The sequence below is a fragment of the Ammospiza caudacuta genome, chromosome 9 (genome assembly GCF_027887145.1).
Source record: "Ammospiza caudacuta isolate bAmmCau1 chromosome 9, bAmmCau1.pri, whole genome shotgun sequence".
Lineage (NCBI taxonomy): Eukaryota > Metazoa > Chordata > Aves > Passeriformes > Passerellidae > Ammospiza > Ammospiza caudacuta.
In genome coordinates this window covers 16,280,121-16,304,102 of record NC_080601.1, presented here as the reverse complement: position 1 = coordinate 16,304,102, position 23,982 = coordinate 16,280,121, and the positions used below count along the sequence as shown (strand labels likewise).

Sequence of the window (23,982 nt, the reverse complement as noted above, 5' to 3'; positions counted from 1 at the left end):
GCTCTCCAACTCAGCAGTTGCCAGAAAATGTGATATTTGAATCAAAAGGCATACCAGACTTCTCAATTACCTTATTTCAAAGTAAAAGGCATTGACATTTATGATTAACAGGAAAGAAGATACTGTGATGCTTGTATTACAGCGCGGGACCACAGGTGTGCCAAGTTTACCTGCTTCCATTAAAACCATCTAGTAAAGCCAAGGCCTGCAAGTAGGACCAGCAGCACACTCTGGCACCATACAGGTTTCTCTGCTTTCTGTGACATATTGGATTCTTACCTTCTTCCATAAAGCTTGAATAAAACCCAAGAAATTCTGTTCATGCTTTTAGCTTGGAATTTACATAGGTCATTTGTATTTAGGAAGCCATTCCATCACACTCAAACTAAAAAATTATCCTCCTTGTACTGCTGCCCTTTCAAAGTTGTGTCATTTAAAAAGCTTTTTCCAAGAGACATACAACAATTACATAATTTCATCTTCCATTTCTACCAAGTAAACTTCTTGTTCCTGTTGGGGACTTGATTATGCTCATTTTACGACAAATATTTGTTTCCTTTAGTATCTGTGGCTCATCTTAAAAAAGGGGAACTTTCACAGCAGTTCACTAGCCTTCAAAGGCTCCAAAGAAACACAAGTGGCAATCTATTTAAGGAACTGTTTTTCTAAAACCAGAGAAATATTTTGACTTTGGAAAAAACGCTAAATTGCCACTCAAGTCAGCAAAATAAGTGTTTGGACAACAAACCAAAACCAATAGTGATGTGCTACAAACTTTTCCTATTTACACTGGATAAAAAGAAGGTACTGGACACTGACCAAGCAAATGTAAAAAGAATTCTTCTTTCCTAGCAACTTTTCAATTCTGACTTTCAACTTCTATCCAAGTCTCCCACCCTCTTTACTGCAATCCATCCTCCTGAACAACGTGGTACCTGCTGGGTTTTTTTGCACTCTCTGCTCCTCATATTTTAAATGAAGAATTTTGAATTCAAACATTCAGCCCCATGAAGGTTCATAGCTGCTACTCTTTGCTCTTTTCCTGCTGAAGTTTCAGGAGGAAAAGACTCACTCTTCCTTGTGCAGGCAGCAAAAACAAAAGGTGACAAATTTCTCTGTATACAGCAATTTATCATCCATAAATCAGGCCTGTGACTAACATAATTTCTCATATTGTTGGGTTTACTGAAGCTTGAGGAATATTTTCAGACCATTCCTAGTGCCCATTCAGGATTCTACTTTCCCTTTCCAAGGCTAGAGCATTCTCCAATATTCCACACAACTTCTGCACCCCTCCATTTTGTGGGATGTGGGATGTGCACATTTTGCCTGTGTGACTTCCATGAGCTGATGCTCATGTGCAGCCCCTGGATCTCAGTTTTTTGAAGGCAGGTTTTTGTCACTCCCTCTCCTCCTGGACAAAGTCACACAATACACAGATTCAGAAGAGCACACAGGAGTAAAGAAGAAAGTGATCTTGCTTGAGTAATACAGACAAAGGAAGCCTTCACTGAAGTTGAAAATGCAGAGTTTATGGGGCACAAAGAGAATGAGGAATAGATGTGGGTGGAGAAGTGAATTATGTTTGGTAGGCTCTTATGTGGTCTGACATTTTTCATCCTCACAGTCTCCAAAACTCAACTTTTCAATGAAATGCAGAATTTGCTTCTTTTCTAGGTTCATTCACAGCTCTCAGTAATTACACGTGTGCATTTATGCTTGAGATTATTTTAAATTCTGAGCTTCTTGCCAGAAATTTCATTGTGGGTAAACACCTTTAAGTACCTAAAGCCAAATTTGTGTTAAGTATAATATTTCTTGTTCCTCTTTCTTTCCTGGAGTGCTTCCATGTGCTCATACACAACTGCTGTGCTCCACTTAACTGATGACTGATGTTCTTCACGTCCATACACATTTTTTCTGAGATGTACTGTGCCCAGCTCTAACTTCCTATTCCTATGTAACATACTGAAATTTCAGCAACTGCTGCTGCGTTACATGTGGCTACATCTCTATTTTACAGTGATCATAGAACAAATAATTAAGCACATTCCTTAGCAAGGACTCTCTGAAACTTAAAAAGGGAAATTAATTACAGCTAATCAAAATCTGAGACATCTATCCTAAACTTGTGAGACACTTTTTTTTCTTGTTTCAATAAATAAAATTCTTTAAAGGAAAATATAAAAATCTAGGAAATTATCAGAGCTTAATATACAATTTTTAAAAAATATAATTATATAAGCATCATGTAATCTTCCATTAACCCCCAGGATCTGTATGTAGATAAAAACAAAATAGTGTTTCTGGTACTAGAGAATAACAGCCCTGTAAGGCATAAAAGTACTTGTGGCTGTGAATTGTTTGGGGATTGTTTATTTTTCCTTCATTAATTCTTAATCTCTGTGGAAAATCTGTTACTCCAAGATTTTCCTCAAAATGATGAGAAAATTTCATCTCTGGAAAAAGTCTACTCTGGGGATCACAAACCCCTGGCAATCCTAGGTTTTTAAACTCATTAACCTCCTTAGACTGCTGTTGGGAGGCTTTCAGTACTTACAGAACAGCAAACACTGAAATGCTGAGATGTCACCAATGACAATGAATGGCCTCGGACCTGGAGCGCTGGAAAGGGACCAGCTCTGGCCAAGCATTTGCTACATTTACGTTGAATTCCTGGACTGGATCCTAAATTCAGGCTTTGGCACTGGCCCATTTGTATCCCTAGCAGTAATAAATTATGCAGTTAAGAATTTCATACTGTTTTAAGAACCTCAGCTGACAGTGCCTTCAATACGAACTGAGAGTTCTCAGAACATCATGGAACAAGTGCTTCAGTCCTGATCAGATAAAATTACTTAAGTACAACTTCAGACCTGATATGACTGAGAATACTTGCTGGATGCATTTAAAAGAAAAAGAATGTGAAAACCTTGTAAATCTACATAATGTTATTTCTTTTCTGGAATGAGAAAATGCCTGTATTATATTCCTTTACTTCCAATTCCCAGGAAAGACCTACAGCTGGTGAGCCCAATATCGAGAGCCTCCACAGGACTCCTCTAGCAAAACCTACACAGAGCTGAAGTTCCACTTGGGGGTTGTGGAGGAAATTGTTGTAATATTGAAACGTAAAATAAGTCTGCATTGTAATAAAACCTCACACCAAAGTGTCAAGAAGATTCCCTACTGAGTAATAATTAAAGGAATAAAAAAATAAGAAGCCCTACAGTCCCTCAGACAAAGTAATATACAGGCTGCCAAGGAAGATGCACCCAAGACTAGATGGATATCCACAACCACCATCCTCCAGTCCTGCAAGCATATCTCACTTTGTCCCATATGATTCATACATTACCTGGAATTTATCATTTATCCCCAGCATACACGCACCATTAGAACACCAGAGGGATCTGTACACAAACACTAAGTTGCACATCATAATAAATTACTGAAGAATGGACCAGCACTGCATGACATGTATTATCCAAAATTACACAGAGACAATACAGTAAAAGTGTATTGTATTTATACAAAGTCGTGGAATGGCTGGTCTTTGCAAAAGGAACAGAGAACTGGGTGAAGAGCGGAAAAATTTGGGTAAACAAACTGATACTCAGCTGTACAAAAATAAGTATTTTAAGTCTATGATGATAAAAGTATTTAATTGGAGAATTACTCCTAGAAGCATTAACCACTAAGAAAAAATAAAACGGCTGTGAAGTCCTGAACAAAAGCAGTACAGCAAAACTTTTTATATGGTATCTCTTAATGCAATGTACCACAGTACTGTAATTTAGATTAAAAGAAAAAATTAAAATAAATACTAAATTTGTGCTAAATAAAGTCTTTTGAATGGTTTTGGCTGTACAGTTGTATAAATGCCACACACAAAGATCTCAGCTTTGAAAATGTTAGGATTTGTGGATTAATACCTAAAAAATTATTGAAAAATAAAAGCCACTCCAGGTATTCCTACCAGAAGTTTTTAAGTAGCACTGCCTAAAGGAATTTGTTCAACCTTGATTTTTTACTAGGAAAGTATAAAGTAGAAAACTTCTGGTTTAGACATTATCCCATCAGTGAGCTGTATTTTAAATACATATATCATGAAGGTTTACTACTTAAGTTCTGCGGTCAAAAAGCTACTTACAAACAGGTTAAAAGAGCTACATTATTACAGAACCCAGGTAATCAGAAAGTCATCTGGATAAATTAAGCAACAGCTAGGGTGTGATTGCTCACCAAGGCTGCACAGTGGCAGCTCCAGCTGAAGCCACACTTCAGCCAGCTCTCCCCCCACAGAGCCCAGGAGTTCAGAGCTCCTCAAAGCCACAGGTTATTTCTGCTACACCGATCAACCAGCTCCTACCTAGAGACCTCTTTCTGGACTAAGCCTAATCCTGGTCTCATGCAGACTTAGCTGGGGAAGAACTCATCGGGCTTCTAAGGAGGACAGTACAGGAAGAAAGTGAGATACCTAATCTTCTTGTGGAGAAAAAAAAACTGAGAGCACAGATCTTCAGTATAAAGCTGCTAATTTATGTTGTGATTTAATGTTTTACAGCTCAACTGGCCAACACTGTAGAGGTGCACTAACATCGAACATCAGCCTGCTCTATTGCAAAACACTGTTTCAGACCTCTTTCTGCAAAGTAGAATAGTCTGAGATATCACCAATGTATTTCTCATGTAAACATACAGAATCTGTAGCAAACCTTCTCTGCCTTCTGCTAATCAGTTTTGCCAAAATTTGGCCACTAACCAGGAACTATGAATTACAGTCAATATAGCAACAGGCCTCCAAATCATAATGGCTCACTCAAAAGAAAGAACAACACTAAAACAGGGAATTATAGTCTCTATGTAATTTATGGCCATGTATACTCCAGTCTGTATTGAGAGGATAAATTTCAGATGAGATAAAAGAAAACAGCATTAAAATGCTAAGTCCAAAACCCCTGCTCTGAAGAGTTAAGGGAACTCCACAACACAACAGGCACACGTAAAAAACCCAGCATAGCAATGGCCTAGAAAGGCATGAATGCACCAGGCACTTAAAAAAATTACATAATATTCAACATTTTCTTTTCACTGTCTTCTTACAGACCAGTTGTGATCTGTATTGCTCTCAGCTTGCCACTTCTTTCTTTCATTCCAATGCTCAAAAGCTGTGCTAAATTTCCCAAGGGCTCATCACTCAGTGAGCAAGCCTGTTCCAATGTGCTAGTGCGTCTGCTGAAATAGCTACTTCCACAAATAAACCACACAAAATTCCTCACAAATCTACAGTTACAGAAGAAAATAGAAGAGTTATTAAAACCAATGAAACATATTAAATAGCTGACCACAGTTTCTGCAGTAATTTAGCAGCTAGATCACTTGTCATGCAATCAACCGATTTAGCGGTTTTGCAGAATTTATTATACTTCTACAAATGAGAAACATATTTAATCTCCTATTCTTGCATACTTTCCACAATATATTACAGAGATTAAAATGAACATAATACACTCTAACAGAAGAGCACATTGTAAAAAGAGTTAAACTGTGGCATAATTTTTCATAACAGATTTGGTCATATTTGTATATATATCTATAAATGTATACTTGACATGAATATTTATATAGCTATACCCTAGAAATAGAAGCATTCAGATACTACAGCTCAGCAGAGAGTAGAACTGATGTACACAGAGTTTTAAGATCAACAAATTAACTTCTAATATGGAAACAACTCCTGAAAACTATAAACACTTGTCAAAATAAGATTCCTGACAAAGCAGCATGAATCAAGCTGTTAACTGCCTTTGGTTTTGACATTACAAGACGAAATAAAATATAGGACTAAAAGCTAAAATATTTCTTACCTGACCAAAAAAAAAAAAATTTGCTCCTGCATCTTACTTGTCCTTCCCCTAGTTATTGAAACTGTATTAGTGTTTTGAAAGTACTCCAATTTGGGGGAAAGTATATTTTCCTGAAAATTATTTATCAAAAATGGAATTAAATTCTCTCTGCTACAAAAAGACAACCAACATTTATGTTAATCTTACAAACCACCTAAAGTCTTCCACTTCAGAGATGCAAATTCAAGTGAGACAAACAAGAATTTTCCTTCCAACCTGCCTGTGACATGTTCTCACAGAGGTTTGTTGGGATTTTTAAACTACAAAAAAAAGGTGAAACTTGAGCAGCATGAAACAAAAGAACAGAGGATGCTAAAAAAAATTATAGACAAGGATGGAATTTGACTTAAAGGTACATAATGAGATGGAATTTTTTTTTAAGCTGGATAAAGATCTAGCTGCTAAGCTCCTAAGTTCCCAAAAGCTCCATGGCCTACTTTCTCCACTTTTTCCAAAGTCACGCCAAAAGGGCCAGGCATTTCACCTGCCCCGGTGAAACAGATTTCCCCAGAGGCTGCACATCAGCAGCCTTCTCTCAGACACACGCCCCACAGCACAGGCAGTGGCACAGAAACCATGTCAGAATGGAGCCACAATAAAATGGGAATGTGTGCTGAGCAGCCCTGCCAAACCAAAACCCGGAGCCGCGAGCAGACACCCTCCGTTAATCTCCTCACTGCCATTTCTCCTCTAATCTAATTCACTTCTTCCCAGCATTTATACTGTTTACCTCTTCATGCCTCCCAAAACAGGTAATACAATTCAATTTTTACAGTCATTTTTACGTTCCTATTCCCAGGGATGCGATCACTACCTTGAAAATATTGCTGAGAATTTAAACAAGGTAATTTCGACAACCAAATAGGCTGCATAGAGATTTTGTATTCTTCTTATACAAATTTGGGGGCAAAACTGAGTTGGCACCATACCTTCCCTGATTTTTGTTTTGCCTAACAGCTTTCTAAATTTAAAAGATAAATTATTTTTCTGAAACTGACTTCATTTCATTTTTGTTTCAAACGCTGTCAACCCATTTATTTTCAAACAAACCCATAAAGGGAATGGTGTGTTTCTCACATGTTGGACTAAATACATTTGCCTTTTATTAATAATGAAAAAAGTTATTATTTTTTTAGCAATGGAACAGAAAAAAGCATTTCAAACTACCCCCTTAACCCTCTGATTTGAAAACAAGACTAAACAAAAAGTAAAAAGCCTAACACCAAGATCAGCCTTCTGATAGCAACATGCCCCAAAGAACCTGACGTGTTATATAATGCACTATATGTTTTCTTTGGCTCAGATTCTTTCACCTGTTCTCCCCTGGCATTGCTAGCACTACCAGATGGATCCATTTTAGATTTAATTAATTTACCCTGTCTCCTAGGATTTCCAAGAAGTAAAGCACGGACAAGAACCCCGGTCCTTTCCTTTCTTGGATACAGAAAAAGAATCTAGACAGCGAGAGATTTTCCTTTTAAGAACAGAATACAACATTCACAAATAAATATCTCAGGAGAACACGTGCTGCTCAAAGAAGCTAAAAATAGTAAAACCAACAAGCATATGTTTAACTGGGAACCTTCCTAGAGCCTAGAAGTAACATTATTCTTTAAATCCAATGTGGCTATGGGAACTCAAAAACTGTGTTTGATTTTTTCTTAATGGCAATGAAGCAAGCATATTCCAAGTGTCTGCATATAAAGTGAATACCGTGTGCTGCTTGTTGAACTAGACAGAATCCCTCCTTCTTGTCATCAGCCTTCATTCCCTCCACCACATTATTTTTCTCTCCTTAAAAATTCCTCAATATACTACAGGTAAAATTTCATTCCATCCAAATTAAAGCTTTTTTTTAAAATTCCCTTTATTCTCTGCTCATGTAAAAAATAAATCTACACAGGAACTTGGATCAGCAGGGCAACTTATAACTACTTGTAGCTCTTCAAAACAGTAACTGCCCTAAAGGACTCATAAACTACATTCCCTTCATAAATTTAACAAAAGGGGTGAGTGGATAATTATATCATCTGCTTATCTTAATCACTAGGTTGCTTTACATGGGCTGGGACAAATCAGTTTTTTTGACAGTCCTCCTCCTCCTGGCTTTCTCCTTATTATCCGCTTTTACAGCATGAGATGCATGGGGCAGAGCATTGCCCCTTGGCCAAAGCTGGTAAGAGGATCTGGCACAACTAAGCCAGCAAAACCAGCTGGCCTCAGCATACTACAACAGAAAAATAGTACACATCTTCTAAATTGCTCAGTCAAATTTTGAAGGCACAATGCTCCTTATATAGGGTGGAATGTTTAACAACCATATCCTGGAGCGCTAATAATGCATTTTCTCACTTCCATAAAATGCTACAAAATAACTTAAGCTTTTTAGCCCTCGAAACAGAACTTAAATGATATAGAAGCATTGACACACAGCACAGGAATTAGTTTTACTTAAAATGTATCAATACAAAACCCAAATCAGCTTGCATCACTTGTAAGAGACGCCCATTCTCCAAAGTCTGTCTCCACAGCAGATACCTTGCATCTCTGATATCAAAGCATTTGCACAAAGTTTTAGCTCCAAATGTCACACAACTAAACAAGAATCTTAGGTTTTCACCTTCAGAAGTCCAGTGAGATGCTAACTCAACTACATAATCTAATCAAATGCCTGAAGCCAGAGCACAAACAAAAACAACCTAAAATTAAATTCTGCGGACTATAATGATTATTTTTTAAAATATCTTCTATAAATGTAGCATTTGCTACAAGATCTACATTGAATTAAACTTTTTTTTTAATTTAAAATAATTGATTTGTAAGGGCTAGGGCTTGTTTAAAAGAATGAATCACAGATGTTCTGAGTTGGGAGGGACCCACAGGGATCACTGAGTCCAACTCTTCAGTGAATGGCCCATACAGGGATTGAACCCCCAGCCTTGGTGCTAACACTGTACTCTGACCAACTGAGCCAATCCCAGTGGATTTAATCACCTAATACTTTAACTTGATGGTCTCACAAATTAGTAGCAAGCAGCCCAATTAACACAAATAAACTGACAAATGTAAAACCAGGCATCCAGGATCCAACCCCAATATAATTAAAGGAGTGAAGAACCTATAAATGCACTTCAGCACTTATACCCACAAGACTAATTCAACCCAGCTGCAGGGACTACAGGCCTATGAACAGGAGGAGCAGATCAGGTGTGCTGATGGAGCTCATCTTCCCACACAGTGTCACCTGAAGAGAATTCACCTAACCATGCTGGGAAAGCTGGAGCTTACTTTCAAAAGTTATCTAGCTACATGCTGGAGTCAACAAAGCCCTATCCTGCAAAGGACACCATGAAATCAATATTTAGCATGGCAATAATGGAACAACCTCTCTTTTTAAATCTTTCAGCATTCAATTTTTACCTATTAAAGCATTTCTACTCAGTGAAAAGGCCTTAAAACACATAGAAAGGTTTAGGATGTGGAGCTACCACTACCTACTAGTCAACACAGCTGAGATACCTTGCAGCAAGTCTCTCAGTATCAGTCTGGATTTATTAGCACTGTCAAACCAGCACCTCAGGACAGTAAGTCCAGTATTAGAAGACTAAATAAAAAAAAAAAATTCTGCTGTGACAAAACACTTCACTTGCTCTGATGGATTAAATTTGTGTTTAAAAAACGTTGTGATGTAACTTTGCTTCAACAGGCATTAGATCAAATGAGGTATGGTTTACATTACCTTCATACCAAATCATAAAATAGATGCAAACACCATAAAATGCAGCTTAGGCACCTTCACAGAAATAATCATGCAATCAGCTATGCTCTAAACCAAGCGGGTATGCCCCTACATTTCAGAGCCCTCAGGAGCAGCACAGCCCAATGCTGGATGACAGTCTGGAGCTCTGTCAGTCACCCAGCCACCTCCAACACACCCACCCACACTCCTTCAATCAACTCACTCTGAAACGTGACCCTCCTCTCAACAACACTCAGCAACGCCCTGGATCATCGTTAATGAAGGATTTTAACAATTAGTAACTCAGGAGGTTTGCTTTCTTGCTGCACCTGATGCAAGTCTGGAGTCCCTTCTGCAGTACTCTTCAGCTGCTGCAAGCAGAAATCTTCAAACTGATTATTCTATAAAAAGTAAACAGACAAGCCTATGACATTCTGTGTCTGCCTTTTTGTTTAAAAAAGTAAAAAGAAAAGTTTAAAGAACACAAAACCCAAAGACAAAGAATCACATGGACAGTCAATAAAGACAAACGTTTGTATACAGTTTTATTAAAGCAACTATAGCCACAGAAATTATAATTTTTTTTAAATGAGAGCATGAAAAATTATTTTCAACCTAATTTTTATTATAGTTATTTCTAAGAGAAATCAGCTCATAATATACATTTTTTTTATTACTGGGTATGTATCAACCTCTTAGCTAAAAGAAAATCAAAATTAAGACTATTAGATGTTAATGCAAGAGACAGTATTGCTTTATGGAGCTTTAAAACAGTGCATAACTTTACAAACACTTGACTACCTTCCCCTATATATATATACAGAGAAGCCAGGGTATTAAGTAAACCCGACTCAAGTCCAGAATATGATGTGCAAAGTCAACATTAAATTTTAAAAAAATGTTAATGAACAAACATCTGTATAGAGAAAAAAGTTTTCAAGAACAATACCTCTTTCTGTAATGAACTGAAACTGACTGAAATCAATTCAGATTAAGATCTTATTAAGATCTTAAATAGAAATTTTGATGTCCAAACAGCTATTTTGTGCAAGTGATGCAAGTTCCATAAATTAACCTAACTGTTGTGTAAGTTTTCTTTAAAAATTATGCATAACTTAATAACAAACATAATACCACAAATTGGAAATAAGAAGAAGCAGACATTTTTTCTGTCATTCCCAGAATCATTCTGCTGGCAACACAGAGATACCACAGTTTTCCTATTGTACATATCATCCAGGTTAACATTAAAACTTGATCACTTACATCAAACAGGCAGAGCTAAAGCTCCACATGTTGGACAGCATTTTCCACTTTTATAAATTAAAATTTTATTATATCCTAGGGACACATTCCAGCAAAGCAACCAAACTTACTTTTGCAAATATCAAAACCGTGACATTTTTTTGTATTGTTTTCATTCAAAACAAGAGATCTTTAATACAAATTCAGCTCTTCTAATAAAAAGACACCAGATGTTATACATCTAAGGCAGTGTCAAAGGAGGAAAACCAGCATTTAGTCAGGTAAAATTTTGTATGGCTTTAAACCAGAAGCCAGACCCATAAAGGGTGAAAGAAAAGAAGGAGACTTATAGCTGAGCATCTTAAGTGATGTGAAAATAATGCAAACATAAAGCCAGTAGTCCCCTGTTTCTGATCCTAAAGGAATCAGAAGCCTTTAGGTGTAAGTGTATTGTATATATATATAGTACAAGAAAACTAACACCAAATGCTGGGAAAACTTCCCATGTAACAAAATCAATCTATCAAAAGTGCATAATCAAAGCATTAAAAAGATCCCTCAGGGGAAAAAAGTTTGCACCACATACAGACAGACTCTGCAATATTTTCTCCTACCTAAGCTGTTCCTGTGACTAAAAAGAATAGGAGATTTTTGTTCTTCGGTCTTCAAAACCCAAGTGGAGCTTGTCAGCTTCTTTATGAAACAATACTTTTAGTATGATAACCTAGAAAATGTAAGAACATCACAAACCTCCTGTCTGTTGATCTGCAAACTCACTTTCAAAAAAAGCGATGTCAAATCACTTCTAGCCAAAGGATTTGCCTTATTTGAAGCACCTGAAGTGCTCTGCACCAACTAGGACCACCATAGGTCACAGAGTACCCCAGTAACCCATTCCAATTGCTGTCCTACAGAATGTCTGTGCTTAGTCGCACCTAAAATAAATTGAACAGTGTTTATACTAGAAAACTTACGAAATGCTTAAATAAAGAATCATTCTAATTCATTTCTCTTTATTTTTGCAATATTAATGTCACCATTTTCAAACAGGTTTTTTTTAGACATATCTGTATCCAGGTTTTCCCTGTACTTAAAATAGAAAATTAATCCAACACCAGTAATGCTAATCTCCCTACTACTAATAATAATAATAATAGTAATAGCATATTAAAAGTGAGTCACCTTTTTAGTTAAAAAAAGAAGAGCTAAGCATTAGATAAAAATGTAAAAGATGCCATGAAAAATGAATGAAATATACCCAAGTATGCCAAAATATTTAGTCATGATTTTCTTGGACAAAGGGGAAGCAAACCGTAGTATAAATTTATGATATAAAGAGCAATACAAAAACAACATGGTAGACCTGTATTTAACAGTTAGAGTGAAAAGCCGTTCAGATGAGTGTGTGATGCTGCAGTTGTTGATGAGGTTACAGTACTCCTCCCCATTTCTGTGTCCTAGTTTAGGGTATTTTCTCCACTCTATGTTACCAGTTCTGATATTTAACTTAGGTAGTGAAGCTCAGGACATGCAAAAAGGTTTGCAGGACTCAGGGCTGCAGCTGCACATGTGTCTGTTCTGCAGGTGATCCATGGGGCAAGGGACCTCTGCCAGTTCCACTAAATGTGCCCTTACTGCAGTTCTAAAAAAAGAGCCAATATTTACCATTGCACACATCAGCTTGCAGGAGAGATGCCCTTATTATCAGCCATTCAAGCACTCAGCTTTTGATTCCTCAGGGGAGCCTGGCAGAAGGTATAATTCTTGACTGGAATGGAAACATACCATGTGTGACTTTTAAATATTATGTTTCTAATGGTGAAATCTCAGACATGATGGCCACAAACCAAGTAAATACAACTTGCTACAATAAAAGAAAAAAGCTTTTAAAAACTTAAAATGTTAACATTAGAATATTATTTTTTAAAAAATCTGATTCATCTAGGACACTGTAACATCTAGGCCTGAGTCCAAAGCCATTAAAGTTATTAGGACTGCTTCCCTCTATTTCAACAGACCCTGGATAACTCTCTTGTTTCTGTACCTCTCAAACAGACAAATACACGCAATATATCATCTCAAAGTAAAGGAACTCAACACATTTCAGTGGCAGCACATTCATTTAAACAGAACCATGGATACTATATATGGAAATGAAGTGATCCTCTCAAAGATGCAAACCCCATGTATTCTCAGGCTATAAATACCACCAGGATTCAAAATGGGCCCTTCCTGACCAGTATGTCTCTGACAGGCGTGGAAGAGAGGTATCATTCCTTCTCATTTACTCAGACCCTGCAGCTCTTCCACCCTCCACTGTCACCCAGGGTGACCTGTGTGTCCCGGACAAAGTGCCCACACTGACAAACCAGGAGGTCTAATTTGGAACTGGTGTGTGTAGCCCTGTGTAATTTTGCATAAATGCCAGTGTAGTCTTGTGATCTAACAGAGTTTTGCACTCACTTCCCAGTCAGGCATTGTATTCCTGCAAGGAGCAGGGAGCTGGACTCAGTGATCCTTATGGCTCCCTCCCATCTCAAGCTATTCTATGATTCTAAACCTTCAGCCATGTAGTAGCATATAAACCCATTACAGAAACACAGCTTTTTAAAGTGTAGCTCCTTTCCTTTTGCCACTAAAATCATATGTGCAGGAGAAAAGTATTTTTTAACCATTAACACCCACACAAAATGTTTCAGCTATCTTTCCCTTAGAAAACCTCCACAAGCTACATTCACTGTGCCCTCCTCAGACTTCTGATAATTCACTAATTTTCATACATGCAAAATATACACAGTTTTATGCAACATGACAAGGTATGTTTAGTAAAACCAAAGGGATACCCTGTCCCCCTATTTCATCTAGGGTTATTTTCATGTTTATACTTCTACATCGACTGCTGCCCTACCAACTTCACACCACAGGATGCCTTGCTGCTGCTGAACCACAGCCTGATCCTGCTGAGGAATTATCACCAGCCAGCCCTGAAATTCGTATAAACTTTTGTCACTCTGAGTTGGATCCCACAGAAGAGCCAATCTCAGAAGGAATGCTTGACTGCTGCTCTGTGCTGCACCTGACTAGAGATTACAGCTTCTTTGTGGGATTTGTCCCAGGAAGGACACTCAATGACTAAGATTCACAATCCACTTTCTTTCAATAATACAGGACATACAAGTACCATCATTGCTGGTTTTAATTATAATCATTAGATCCTGTCCCTGCAGAGATTATACTTGGGGCTAGTGCTCTCTAAATGTTCAATGATTCTGTCTCTGGGGCTGTAAACTGCCCTCATTCCGCATTCAGAAATCCCAATGCATCAAAACCGAGTACACGGATCAGTGTTACTTAAAAGCTTTTTGTTTGCTATTACAGGCATTTCTTCTGTTGAGCTAAACTGGGGAAAAAAAGTGAAATCTAATGGTTTTCAACCAGCACTTATGGATTTGCAAACATGGGACTTTCAAGTTCTTTTTGCATGCAGATGTTCTCCTTAAATATATGTGTTGCAGAGCCTTGAAAGTAAGTATGATGATTTTTGTTGAGAATGTTTGGTTTGCGGGTTAAATCCTTGTCCATGCATTCTCTTTTCTGCGTGCAGAAACCTATTTTAGCATGTGTTTATAAAATGTGAAATCCTTCCTAGGCTCCAGAGAGCCAGAAGTACCTTCCTTTGCAGAGCATGGCAAGCAGCAGCACGCACCCCTCCACACCAGCGCCCATCTCGGCGTGTGGAAACGCCACCACCTGCACAGGGCTGCAGCACCTCTTCTCTCAGACCCTGACCTCTCCACCACGGCCACCTCTGCACTGGCAACCAGTCTGGGGAGGCTCTCGGGGAGGGACTGGGCGCAGAGCACCTGACAGCCATGGGACAGGAAGGCCCGAGCCAGGCTGTGCATGTGACCCAGCACAAAACGCGTTACAGCTCCCGCTAATCCCCTGAGCTCCCTCCCAGTTGCTCACCACACGCTGCTGCCCAGCTCGTCCTCACCAGAGCCAAGGTGACGGTTCCACGCACGGACTGAAATGAAGGACTCTCCTGCACTGTGTGTCCACACGGGTCCTCCCATGGACACTCCAACTTTCTTCAACAGATCGTGCCTCAAATCCTTTTCTTTGTTTGGACAGGATGTTAATGCAGGTATTGCTCAGAAACCAACAAGCCTCACCCACACCAGAGCCAGCTTGGAATGAATGCTGCTTGTTTTATGGACAACTTAAATTTTCCCACTTACAAGCTTTCTCAGGCTCTAGAATTCTGGGTTGAAATTCTTAACTTTTCCAAGATGACTTCTGCAAATGTTGTATTTCCAGCAAAACCATGTTTTTTTCTGTTCAAAACAAATGGGAACCTTGCTTGGTTTCTACTGAGTAAAAAGCACTGTGTAACTTACTATATTTCAAAAATTTGTAGACCAAGGTCAAAGAAGGGCTTTTAAGTTCAGGCTAATAACTGCTGCCTATAATCATAATTTCATTTGATATGTGTACAAGTCCTGGGTTGTGGGGAGGAAATGCTCTTCCAAAACACTGAAAGCATCACAGTAAGGATGTATTCTACCTGCCAGAGCCCGATGACATAAGGTCTGTAAGAGGTACCCTTCAGTGGGGAGCCAAGGAGCAGCAATAAAGGCTCTGGTGTCATACTCTTCAGAAGGAAACAAATTCCATTTGATTCTGCACTGACCAGCTCCAGGAGCTGACTCTGCCCCAAACCTGTGCTCTCTCATTCCACTGCTCCTTCTTCATGGTTTTAGAGTTTGTCCAAAGCCACAACAGATAATGTCAGCAGAAAATGCCCTCCAGGAGCATAGAATATGTAGAGGCAGATCCATATAATCAAAAGAACTATAGATTGTATAATATGCATTTAGCCCCTCTGTGTACATTAGCATGCATATTTATTTTATTTTTCTGCTGTTATCACAAACAAGAACAGCTAATGTCAGTGTCCAACCCAATGAAGTTTAATCTCACATTCGACTTTTTATACAGAAACAGAAATTAGCTGGTCAAGGGAGAAAAAACAAGCAATGACCAGACAAGTTCCTTAGCAGTATCTAAGCCTTACTAAAAATGTAGATGTAAACGCTGAGAAGAAAAACAGCATTTTTCAAGGCTGGTTGCAAATAGACTGTAGCTAATTTTGAAAAATTGCATCTAAAATTATATACCATATTAAATAAAGAAATACAAGGGCTCTGATAGTAATGACTGTCACACTACATGAAACTGACAACAAAGGTAAAGATTTACAGTTTCTGGGCAGTTTTGTTTTTGTTTTTTTTTAACGCCAATTCACAAAGAAGTATGGAGCATGAAAATCCTAAACCTTCAATAATCATTTTTAGTACACAATTAAGAGTCATGTTCTATTCATATACAATTACATAAATTAGATATGGAATTTTAAGGGACAATGATGATGATTCTGTTAGCTGTTTCCATATTCTTGACTTAAAGTATCTTGACTTTCTTATCTCCAAGGGAAAAAAAATTAATGAAATTTCATACCACAAAGTAATAAACTGTTTGTATCATGGTTTTAAATTCCAGCTTTAAATTAAATGAGTTGAAGAGCGGGATACTCCAAACAAACCACACTCGAAATCCTTCTACATAGTCATGAAAAGTTTTACATCCCAAACAATCATCAACAAATTCATGGAATACAATGTCATGCTTAGAATATAGCAGGGAGAAAAAAAATGAAACTTTTTTGCAGTTCTTTGCAATAACAGATCCAGACATGAGTGTCAGGAGAGTAACTCTGAATTATTCACATTTTTATGTGAATTATTCAATAAGAGGCCACAGAAAGTAGACATGAGGAAGATTTCTTTCAGCTCTCTCACTGGGACTGCTCTTTGTGTAGATAGGGAGATGATGCTGGACAGCCCAACTCCCCTGCAACCTGTGGAGCAGCAGAAGAGGCAGCAGAGGAAAGGAAAGCTCCTAACATGCAGAAAACTTCTTCAATCCTGCAGTAGGAGGAGCTACTTCTTCTAAAACTGCTTTTATATCAGGCCCAATAGAGTCAACACAGCACATATATGAATTCACAGTTCTGTCCAGGAGCCTCAGCAGCTTTTGCCAACTCACCAAGCAAGTATATGCTTGATAACAGCAAAGTTTCAGATAATTGTTGTTACTTCAGTTAGCCTTTATACCCTAAATACTAGAAAAGTGTTTTGCAATAACTAGTTAAAACTAACGTCCTTGCATACACAGAATTCCCTCCAATTCCCCATTTTATTGTATAAGGAATGCAGGATCAGCCCTTGAAAGTTCTTCTTTGCCAGAGTCTTGAAAATCCTTATAAGTGGAACAAATAGGATCTAAAAGGAGACATCTATCTCCCCCTACCTGCAGAGCCCTTTATCCTCCTGCCCCAGGGAATGACATTCATGGAACTACTTCATTCTCAAAGATTAAATAAACTGAAATCTTACAACCTGCCATAGCCATAGTACATCAAACTGCTGGGACTGGAAGTGTTTGAACCCCTCAACAAAACCTGTTACTAAACTGCCACATTTAGCCCAAGAGGTTTTTAAAAACAATTTGCACATATCTTTCCATACTGGTTAAGAAATGACTGATCTGCTTTAACTGACTGTGTCCCAATGATGGACTATCTGACCAACAGCACCCATCAAGAAACCATGCATAGAAGTCTATGTACAAGCCTCTAACTTTGTACTCTCTCAAGGGAAGAAGCATGAGGTAATAACAAGGTAATAACACACAGATTTTTCTTCTTCAAGATCCCTGAGAGCCTTTGTAGATTCGTCTAGTTCTGTGGAGGCAGAAATGCTAAATACCTAAATACACAACAAAACCAAAGCTTAACTCTTCACTACTCACCCTTCCTTGAAAATTGACTTTTACTGCTGTAGGAAATAGTATCTTATTATCACAAATTCATTAGAGCTGTGTCATCATATCTGGCTAGCACTTCTCTAAGAAAGTTCAGGTTTGGTTTTGAATGGAAAAAAAAAGCCTATAGAAAAGTAGTGCTGCCTGAGAGAATTCCTGACACTTAAGGCTGACTTAAAAGCTTTTATTCCTTAACTTTAGCAATCACTCCTTCCATAGACAGGCCAAGCTCACTGTAAGAGTTTAACTTCCAATTGGAACGTGGAGGTTCATTTAGGCAACCCAAACTACACGACAAACATTAACTTCTCATGCTCTGACTTTGTTCCTGGCTTCCCCTAAATGCTGGGCCCTCCACAGAGCGGGTGTATGTGCTGCGTGTTAGGGGGAGGGGACAGGAGAAAGGGGAAGACAGCTCACTGTACGTCAAAGCAAACCAGCAACCTAGCAACCATATATTAAAAGGTGTGTGTGTTTTTGTGGGTGTCTGTGTGCCAGGAATAACTGAAGCAGATATTATTCCATTTGTAATTCAAAAAATGTGAAAAGGGAAGGGGAGAAACTCCAGTTGCTGGTCTATTTTGGGGTCTGTCAAAATCCACTTTCACAACACAGAGTGGTAGCACTTTGGATCTCATTTTTCGTAATCAAAAACGAAAGTCTGGACTTGAGCAAGTTCTTAGCTTTGGTTTGAAAATAGACCCTTCAAAGCAGAAACTGAACTTATTTCACATACTATGCTTTCTTCCAGCTGGAAATATGCAAAAACCAAAGGGGCAGAAAGGCTGCCTCAAAGACTCCATACTTAGGTTAAGAGAATACTTACAAATGTACAGAATACTTCTAGATAGAAACACTTAATTTAACAAACAGAAATGTCAAAGATTCCCAGGGAATGGAACTAGCTTCATAAAGATTCACTTGAGTGAGAAATTGACCCTTTCAATTTTGCCAAAGTTTCTCATTCCACAAGGCAACCGAGAGCTTAGATCAGGATATGCAAGCTCCCACGCCATGGCATGCGGCCCCAAGGGTGCACACAAACTTCAGATCTGCCCCGTCCCAGCAGAGCGGCGTGTCCCTCTCGGACAGGCTGAGCGCCGCACAGCAGGTGTAACTTTCGTGCCACCAGCGGAAAACGAGAAGGGGGAGCGGGGAGGCGCCTCGGGACTGCGCCCACCACCTCACCCTCCAGCTACACTGCCCACGCTGCAGCTCCCAGCAGCCCCAAGCCAAGAGCAGCCAGCACAGTGCCACCAGCAGCCCTGAGCCACCTCGCCCAGGTGTCCTGCCCTACGAGGCTGGGCTCCTGCTCCTCCTCAGCACCACCACCGCGCCAAACCACCACCGGCAGCAGGAGGGGAAGGCAAGGGAAGGGGGAGTTACCTTGTTTTTGACCCCGCAGTGGCAGCAGACAGTCCACAGGTACTTGAGGGTCCTCCACAGCAGGATGATAAACAGTCCCCCAAAGAAAGTAACCATGGATGAGGCGAGGAAAGCCCACCACATGCGCTGTCCGCGGCTATCGCAGGGCACCTCCATGGTCACCGGGATGATGAGCGCATCCATCTTGGGCACATTGACGGGGGAGGAGGACGAGTCTGTGTTGAGATTGTTGGCGTTGATATTGTTACTCATTCTAATGCCGCTGCCGCTGCCGCCCGGGTAGGAGCCGCCGCCGCTGCCATTTGCCATAGCTAACAGCGAGCCGGGCGCGCAGGGGCTTCCGAGAGCTCCTCCCGCCGCCAGCGCCCCCCAAAAAGCCCATCACCAGCCATATTGCTGCTGCTGCTGCCGCCGCTGCTCAGCGGGGAACCATAAGGAGAGTAATAAAAATAAAAAAAGCCCCCAGTCAAAACAAACAAACAACCAAACCAACCAACGAAACAAACAAACAAAAAAAAAAAAAAAAAACAAAAAAAAAAAAAAAAAAAAAGAAAGCAGGTGAAGAAAAGCGACCGCACAATTCCCGGGTCCCTCTCTCGGGAGCCGACAGGCCGGTGAATTCCGAGCGTCCTCTTTGTACGGCGAAAATAATATTAAAAAAAAATTAAAAATAATAACAAAAATATAGTCTCCTCCTCAGATTCCCACCCCTTCCTTCTCCCGCATACACAGCCCCTACCCCGCCCACCCCCAAAAAAAATCATCCACCACCACCACAAACTGATGCCTCTGAGCGTCTCTCCGAGATACCCAGCGCTGCGACCCCGCTGGCCTCAGCGGGGATCCCTCACTCAGCCTCCGCCGCGGATCCTCCCGGAGGTGGTCTCTTATTATTGTTATTAGTCTTTAACTTGTTATCAGCGATACTCAGTCACCCCCTCCCCGCGCACCCTCCTCCTCCTCCTCCTCTTTCAAGTCCAGCCCCTTCCTCTCTTCTTCCCCCCTCGGTGCCAGCAGCAGCCTCCTGTGGCTCCTAATTCATCCTCCGCTGGCCCATCTGTGCGTGCGCTGCCGCTGCCGCCGCCTCCTCGCCCATCCTTCGGGAGCTCTCTCCAGGGCCCGGCTGTCGCTCAGGCTGTTGCTCCCACACGCGCAGCGGCGCCGCCGGCTCCCGCCCCTCCCTCTGTGCCGCCGGGGGACGCGACGGCTCCGCGCCCGCAGCCGCGGCCGCTCCGGGAGCGCATCAAAGGCCCCGCGGGCCGGGGGTGCCGGGCGGGCCGGGGGTGCCGCGCTGCCGCTGCCGCCGGGGTGAGGGCGCCGGCTCAGGCGGGCTCCCGGCGCCCCATGGGCAGCGCTCCCCGCTCCGCGCCCGCTCGGTCCGGCTCGCGGCGCCGCCGAAGCGCCGAGCGCCCGCTCCGGAGGGGACGGCGAGCCGGGAGCGGGGGCTATGTGCCGAGACGGGCGCTTCACAGGTGGCGGCGAGGCCGTGCCCGGCCGCGCCGGGGAACTGCCGGTCCAACAAGTCCCGCCGGCCCTGGCGCGTCCATCGCCGCCGCGCCGCGCTCTCCGCAGCCGCGGTGGGGCGGGGGCAGGCGGCAGCGGCCCCCCCGCGCCGGCCGTGCGCGGGGCCGGTTCGGAGGATGTCATGACGCAGCGGCCAACGCACGGCGCAGTCACGGCCCCGGCCCCCACAGCCCCGCCGGGCCCCCGCGCCCATCGCCCGCATCCCGCGCAGCGCGGCACCGCGGAGAGCGAGACCCCTCCGCAAGGGCGCCCTCGGGGGCGGCGGGCCCGGGGCCGCAGCCGGGGGCAGCGGGGGAGGGAGGAGGGAGCGGGGCGCGCTCGGGGCTCGCAGGAGGCGGTTGAGCTGCAGCAGCAGGTGCCCGGGGATGCGCAAGGCGCGGGAGGGGGAGCTGGCATGGAAACGCGCTAAGGGAGCGTGAAATAAACATCGGGGACCGCGGCGTGGGTTTTTCCGCTGAAGGCATTCGTGGCTTGTCTTTAATTGACACGGGCAAGTACTGCAAATGCTCCGCAAACACGCCGTAAATTGCCGCACATCCCAAGAACATTCCTGAATTTAACCCTTAGGAATGTAAATAACAATATAAAATGACACCTTTGGTGAGGATGGGGGTGAAAGTGGAAGCCAGCAAGAAGATCTGGATAGTCATCTCCTACTTACTTTTCAGATTCACGTTGAAAAGCAGAGAAATTTATATGTCTATATGTGTATTCATTTATACACAAATCAAAATCTCTGTTTGGCACATGGTCTGCTCACTGGGTTGTCTGTACAAAGTATTATGCAGATCCTCTTGACATCTTTCCAAGGGTAAAATACAGCAGGCTTTGTGTGCGTGACATTCCCCCATCTTATCTAGTTGCTATACCAGCAGAGAACCACCATTATGAAATAGTAATCTCTTAACCTTTAGTAGTAGTAGTTTCTGTTTCTGCATCTGCCAGGGGCTTGTTTGTTTTTGTTTTCTACTTAAGTGAAGGTAATGAGATTTTATGAGTTCCCAAAGCTTTTTATGGGGCTCTCTAACCCTCTGACCCCCAATTTTATCATGCAATAACACCACTGTTTGTCTGACTCTGAGTTTACCATGATGTCTCTTTCCAGTCTGTTCCTTCAAGAGAAGGCTTCCTTTTTCCAGAAGGGTTTAATATAGAGAAGGCATTAGATAATGATATGGAAGTGTATACAGGTAAGAAAAATGCCACATTACTTTGTCCCAGAGAAAAACAATCAGTTACATAGCAGACCTGAAGCAGGCCATTCCCAGGAAACTACTTGGTTGAGAATTTCTAGATGTAGAAAACTAGTCAGATTGAAAAGAAAGTGCCTGTCACAGCTGCCACATGCAAGCCCAGACTGCCCTGCTACAGCTGCTGCCCCCTCCCATGGCTTTTCTTTGCCAACCCTCCCCACAGCTAGAGAGCCACCTGGACTGCAAAGTGTTGCCATGACAGGATTGCACAACCTTGGGTGCAGGGCTCAGAACCTGGTCCTCATGGTCATTGCTCGGCATTCCTGCGATGAGCACTCTTTTCACAGCTGCACACATGCCTAGGGATCCTTTTATCCATCAGCAAACACCCGGAGTGGAACAAGGGCAGGAGCATCGTAACACAGGCACTTGATGCCTGATCTTCAGAAGTGCTGGGTACTTACAGGCACTCTTACAGCTAATAGAAACTACAACCCTGTGCACCTTGAAAGATGACGACAATGCAGAGCAGCTGCACAGCATATCCCAGAGAAGGCTTTTGCATGGTGGGATTTCTTCCATACTCTGGTCTGGCAGATAACAAGAGCTGAGTCTCTGAAACCATGGCTGTAACATACATCCTCTCTTGCTGTTGTTTGAGAGGGCCAAGAAGATTTGACAGAGGGGCTGCAGTCTGAAAATCCATTTTCTTGCTTTATACATTCAGAAGGTATGAGTTAAAAGGTATTTCTTGGACTCAATACTGCTGCAGCTGAGCAGAGCAGATACTGTTTTCACGAGCACTCCAGATGCAAACAGGATCATTAGGCACCTCTAAAATATCATCCCATAATACTGTACCCCCACATACCCAAGATGGTCCTAAAGAAAAACCCTGACTAAAGCAAAGCAAGTGCACCACAAAATGTAGTCTCTATGTTCAAATAATTTGATTCAAACATGTTCCCACAGAGTTTACTTGTAGATTTGGACAAAAATAGTAGATTTATTGTGATCACTTGTTAAAGGCTGCTTTTAAGTTCTGGTACTCGAAACCAACCAACCAACGCATACAGTAGGAGTCCTAGTATATAAATTTCACTCTATATATCCAGGGGAAAACCTTTTGTTTTATCCGTATAAACAAAACTTTTATTTACATAAATATGGCTCAGTTCTACAAATATTTACTGTGAAACTCACACTGAATAGTAAATATTGATATCAACTGGGGAGACTTACCTTACCAGTTGAAAGTTTCCTTACTAGGAAATATCTGCAAAAGACAAAGCAAAGTAGGTAACTTTGAATTTTGTTCAGGGATTCATAGGCAGAGGTAAAAATGATCCTTAAATGAATATCCCTCCCATTAAATCCCATTTGAGCTTACTCCTTTATGAATAAAGAAAGGCCAGCTTTCCAGTGCAGGCTCTGTAAAGCAGAGTTTGAGAAAGCTCCCTGGGGCTGTATGCTTCATTTACTGAGGCAACAACTCCATGTTGCCTTCAGACTAAACAAGATTTTCAAGCTCTGCATCCTGGAGAGATCTATTCCGAACAAACAGAAAACTTCAATGGATTTGTTTTCAGATTAGTTGTCTGTTTAATATTTCAATTCAAGAGCTCAAAATTTACTTGGTTAACAGTACCATTTACAGAACAAAACAAACGCTGTGCTGACTTGTGTTTTTCCTGTTCTTACCATGTAGTGTAGTCCAGGACAAAATCATGCCTACTCAATGTAATTCTGGAGGATTTGGTTCCAGAAAGGAGTGTTATAGCAGCAAGGGAATGACTCCTCTTTATGTAAAACAGTTCCCTCTTGTGGATATTCTGTGCAGAGTATCACAGAAGTATTTAAAATATTCATCAGTCCTGGATCTTTGCAATTAAAACCCCCAACTCTGTTCATCAATTCTCCAAACCCCTTGGCATTCCTGGTTTTAGCAATTACATATGTGAGGAAGAACAAGCTATTGCATTTAATCATAATACAACTTGCCCAGTTCCACATCATCAATAACAAATTATTTAATAAAGTGCAATAAACATAACAAGCTAAATAAAGTTGCATAGCTGTACCTATATGAGTCAAGTGCAAA

At 41.2% G+C, this 23,982-nt stretch overlaps 1 protein-coding gene across 7 annotated transcripts in view; it reads right to left on the bottom strand.

Moving 5' to 3' along the window:
- The window catches only part of KCNMA1 (potassium calcium-activated channel subfamily M alpha 1), a 409,069-nt gene extending 388,915 nt beyond the window's left edge, over nucleotides 1-20,154 (bottom strand). For 6 of the 7 annotated variants that reach the window (XM_058810473.1, XM_058810476.1, XM_058810477.1 and 3 more), the window contains exon 1: nucleotides 19,165-19,473. In XM_058810473.1, the coding sequence (XP_058666456.1) occupies nucleotides 19,165-19,473 (309 nt within the window). Of the gene's footprint in view, nucleotides 1-19,164; nucleotides 19,474-20,114 lie in introns of those variants that run through there. The other variant, XM_058810475.1, reaches the window with a different exon arrangement.
- Between the last annotated feature and the right edge of the window lie 3,828 nt (nucleotides 20,155-23,982).